Source organism: Austrofundulus limnaeus, unplaced genomic scaffold (genome assembly GCF_001266775.1).
Source record: "Austrofundulus limnaeus strain Quisiro unplaced genomic scaffold, Austrofundulus_limnaeus-1.0 Scaffold2071, whole genome shotgun sequence".
In the NCBI taxonomy this organism is placed as follows: Eukaryota; Metazoa; Chordata; class Actinopteri; order Cyprinodontiformes; family Rivulidae; genus Austrofundulus; species Austrofundulus limnaeus.
In genome coordinates this window covers 33,899-38,994 of record NW_013954473.1, presented here as the reverse complement: position 1 = coordinate 38,994, position 5,096 = coordinate 33,899, and the positions used below count along the sequence as shown (strand labels likewise).

General features: G+C 39.7%; 1 protein-coding gene across 1 annotated transcript in view; it reads left to right on the top strand.

Annotated features, from left to right (window-relative positions):
- The window catches only part of LOC106536991 (BTB/POZ domain-containing adapter for CUL3-mediated RhoA degradation protein 2-like), a 9,678-nt gene extending 6,081 nt beyond the window's left edge, over positions 1-3,597 (top strand). The window contains 1 exon segment of the mRNA XM_014034356.1: positions 3,481-3,597. Coding sequence (XP_013889810.1) covers positions 3,481-3,597 — 117 coding nt within the window.
- The last annotated feature ends 1,499 nt before the right edge of the window (positions 3,598-5,096 follow it).

Here is a 5,096-nt window from a genome sequence, read left to right as displayed (position 1 = left end):
TGTTCTGCTACCTTTCATTTAATTTAATTTATGATTTATGCTTTTGTTTTATGTTGAATTTGTGTTGTTTTTTAAATGATAAACTTTAAACTAAATTGATCAAATATATAACTTTTATCAGCACTTTAGACATAAAAACTGATTCATAAGTTGTGTAGTGTGACAGGGCCTTTAGGCTGAAGTTCTGCTTGTTAACTTGAGTCTTATCAATGCTACAAAGAGTGTACAGGTAAAACTAACTCCACTGAAGTTTAACAGCTTCGTTTGGGTTCAGATCCAGACCATGGTCCACTTTTTGGAGACCTTATCCACAGACAAAGATGTTAATGAGTCTATTTTTTAATTGACATGGTATTCAGGATAATAGTATGTGATTTCCTTAGTAAGGTTAACCTGTAGATTCATGTGCAACAAACTCCTGGTTGGGACGTTACAGGGTTGCTTTGACTCATTCATGCATGTTTGAGAAATCCTTGGTGGGCTGAAGGTTTTTTTTTATGTAGAAGTACGTGAAAATTATAATCTGTGAACGTGTAAAGATGCAGGAGATCCACAGTTCCAGCCTGAAGAACGGGACAATCCCACACTCTTTCTCAAGCAGTGATAAGAACAGAGTATTTCATCTCTGATAGTGTAGCTCATTAATGACTGCTGAGACAACTGCAGCCTGTGTGCTGATAAGGGAAACTAACTCTGGCCTTTAGGATTACAATCTGCCACAGAAAAGCTGATTAACTTTACAGTCTGTTTGAAAGCTAACCCTAATTACACAAAGGATTGTGACACTTACTGCTTCACTAGGCTGAGTTACAGAAAGATAACCAAACACTTATACAGCTGAGATTGATATAATAATTTTGAAGCTTTCTCTTCCTTTTCTTTCATAGATCAGTGACTGGAAACGTTTTCATTCTATCTTCTTTATAAAATTACTCCTCTCAGGTGTTTCTGCGCTGATCCAAAACCAACAACAAACTTTTTGTGTTTAAAACTCCACCAAGTGAAGAGGAATGGTTTGATGTACCTGAACAGGAAATAAAGAAACTGATACATAAATAAAATGTGGTGAATAAATTATGAGGTGGAGCCAGTTACTTATTCATAAAATGTTTGTTCTAATAAAAACTCAATTATTGAGTTGGAATGTACTTTGTATATGCATTTATAAATCACAAGCTACTCTTATATAAAATAATGACATAAAATGGTCAAATAATTTGATTGAAATCAGTTACAGGGAAACACACATAGGGAGGTTTTAATTGAGTTTTTAACTCAAATAGTTATTTATGGGCCTGATTATGGCAGACTGTTCTGAAGGCAGGACTCTAATGTCATTTTTCAGCCTCGCCACTAGAGGGCGCGGATGTTTTTTGTTTACAGAGGGTCATGTTTGGTGGCAGTTTTGGGTGGTTTGAGCCTGAGTGTGCATCCTTAAGATTGAGTCACGCCCTGAAACAGTTAATAAACCACAGAATCATCACCTGGCAATGCAGTTTTTTTGAGGGTCTTATGAGCATGTAACAAGTGCACATTCTGCGATCACCACTAAAGCAGACGAACACTAATACTGAAATCGCTTCATCACACAGACCGTCCACAGCGGGTTCTTCTGTTGTGTTTAAAAAAGCTTTAAATATAAAAAAATAAGCTGTTGTGGTTTTACCGTTACTTTTCATTTATTTATTCATTGTCACAGTGCTGTTTATAAGTCCGGGTGTGATCATAGGTGGCCAGTTTGTTTGACACCTCCCTGTTATCTGCTCAGCTTCATCTCCTTCACCTCCCTCCAGGAAGTGTTTACAAGTTCTGCCTTTTGCCACAAAGGTTAGACCATGGTTTTACCAGTGGTATCGCACCATGTGCTTGTGTTCCAAAACAGAAGTGTCTCTCTCCAGGAGGAAGTCTGCACAAATAAAGCCTTTCTTCTGTCAGTCAATCCAAGAGATAATCCACTGGCATCATTCTGCTGACGTCAAAATTTTAAGCGGGATGTACTCGCTTTTACCTACTTAGAACCACCAGAGAGGAGGCACGGCACAGTTTTGTGTGGTTGGAACCTAATGGAGACACATTCAACAGAGGCCGGATCAAGCAGAACCATATACAGGTGTGTCGATGGAGGTGGGGCTGTAGTCTGGGGCATCAGACCCTGGTAGGGTCTCCAGCTGTCCACATGCTGGGCAGCAGGCAAGGCAGGGTCCCTGGCTGTTCCAGGTGGAAGAGACTAGCTGTAGGGACAGAGAACAGAACCTCCCTCTCCTGTAAGGAGCCGGAGCTTGAGTGTTACCAGCTAGATACAGTCTGGGCTCTGGAACCCAACTCCTGGAGAGGGGCTGGACTCTCCAGCTCCGGAGTTGCCCAGAGAGAGGCATCAGGTGGGGGTGGAGGTACTCACAAGACCTAGCTGCATGCTTATTACCTGGTTCTTTGGGGTCTTTGGATGGTTTCCTGGAAGGGGTGCTGTCTGGGGATTCCTTTGCTCTATAATGAACGTCATGTATGAGCATAGGGTGGTCCATATGTGTAGATAGTACCAGGCCACCTTAAACCAAAGGTTGATGACTGATTTTGTAAGCACTATGTCTTGGACACTCAGGTGAAGCGAGGGACAAAGCTGTCAGCTGATCACCGTCTGGTGGTGAGTTGGATCCTGTGGTGGGGGAGGCTTCCGGACCTGGTAAACCCAAATGCACAATGAAGGTGAACTGGGAACTGTCCATGTCTCAACTCTCACCTATGGGAGAGTTCTTCACATTTCTCAGGAAGCCAGATTTTGCTGAAGATTCACTTCAACGCAATCTTCTATTCTGAGCAGCACATTAGAGTTTTTTGTACATCCAGATAAAGAACAGTGATAAATGCATGAATCAAGTTTTCTGCATCATTTTGGAACATTATTTTTCTAATTTTAGTAATTTTGCACAGATGGATATTAGGGCTGTATGATATTAGGAAAACCTGTGATGTGCTTTAACAGTGCTAAATGCTGCAATGATATGACTTGTGATAAATGAACAAATATATAAGTATAGTGTAAGAATGCATGTTGTCTGTGTCTCTTTCCTGTCCCCCAACCAGCCGGTCGAGGCAGATGGTCTCCTGTCCTGAGCCTGGTTCTGCTGGAGCTTTCTTCCTGATTAGCAGGGAGTTTTTCCTCTCCACCGTTTGCTCAGGATGGAGACTGTGATGAAGTGAAGATTCAGAATCAAATAAACAAAAGATTTAGTGAATGTACAGTTTGGACTGTGTTTGACCCAAATTAAAGAAAATACAMAATAAGTTGTTAAGCCAGTTCTTGTTTTTAAAAGTCACTGAAGGTGTATGTTGTACAATCATTCCACCCTGGACAGAAAACATGTTCAAAGAAACAATTCAAATCATTTCATTTAATGAAATTAATGGCCTCAATGGGTGGATGCAAATTTCTGATTTGAAGCTTTCTGACTTTTTGTTCACTGAAAATGTCACCTGTCTCAGGTGGAGTTTCCTGAAGCTCGTATTTACGAGGAGACTCTGAACACTTTGCTTTATGAGACCATGCCATTGGCTGATAAATGTCTGCCGGTGGTTGTGAGGCGAAGCTGCAACAACTGAGGCTCYCAGAGGAAGACCAGGAGGGAGCAACAACCAAAGAGTGCGTTTGATGAATTTGTGAAAAATGTACAGCACAGATGATGATTGCCCACCGGGACAATGAGACTGAAAACACCAAATGTTCTCAACAGAATTCAGCCATACTTTTTGAAATCTGATGACATCATTGCTTTGTCATTTTATGGCCTTATCTTCTACACAGGTCAAAACAGGTCTCTCTAGTAAAGAAGATCTTTGATCTCAATGAGACTACATGTATAAATAAAGGTTAAATAAAAATAAACAGTTTCTATACCACAATGTACCAGTGGTCAGCTCAATTATGTTTGACAATTCATTTTTTATTTTCACATTTTCAGTCTTTTGTTTGAAGTTGAACCTGTTTCACTTGTATCAGAACAAGTGTGCCTAAGATGTAATGCTGCTAACCAGAATGCCTTTTTCTAGTTGTGAAAATAAAAATATGTTCACCTCATTTTTGTCTGTCACATTGTCAGAAATTTGGAATATTAATRTTTTGGGACCAGGTTGTTTTGTTGTTTATGAATCCGTTTCATTGATAATGAAAGCTGCTTTTCAAATTGTTTTATCTAAAGAATTTCAGCCCAACTGTTTGGATCAGAGGAAATTAAAAAAGTTTTGTTTTTCTAATGGAGCTCTTCTCTATTAATTTTTCACAGATGGTATTCTTTCTTCATAGTGTGGCATGTCATGAGTGTGTATGGAAATAGTGTAGTGTGTTAGGAACTATCTCTACATGCAAGAACCGTTCATACGAACAGGAAGTTAAGTTGTGTGAACGAGTGATTTAAGAACTTATCTCATTCNGATTCAACACAATCTACAGTGCCCTGAGCCGACGTTTAATGTGACTTGGTGCTATATAAATAAACTGAATTGAATTTAATTGCTGATGTTTAATGCTATGGGTTCAGAGCAAAAACAATAACAAAGGGCTGATAGTATTCCAGCACCATGCTGGATTTCCAGCTGACCTCCAGAGGGGAATAAAACTCAGACCTGCCTGGCCAAATATTTAACAGACATTTCTCTGGATCTATAAGAGGACTAGCTTTCACTTTAAACACACTAAACAGGCCTGCTAGCCAATCAGAAATTAGATGGAGGTGGGACTTGGACATTGGCAAAACTTTGACTCAGATCCAGCAGAAGTTGGAGTGGTGCTCAAAATAAAATGAATTTTTTTGTTGGAACAAGTTTGAAAAAGAACTGGAAACAATATTGAAGCTGGCAGACTTTTAAAAACAGCTGTCAGAGAAGAAAAGATGTTTATTGATTCCTTCACCTGTCAGAGACGAGCCTCACAGATGGATGCTAATGTTAGCTGACCAGTAGCACACAGGTGGAGCCAAGAAGAGAAGAGGCGTGGCTTTAATCACAGTGACACAACATCTGAACAACAGGTGTGTTTACTGAGAAGAACTGTCAGCTGTTGATTTGATTTATTGATTCAACAAGGAAAGATTACTGAAAATCAA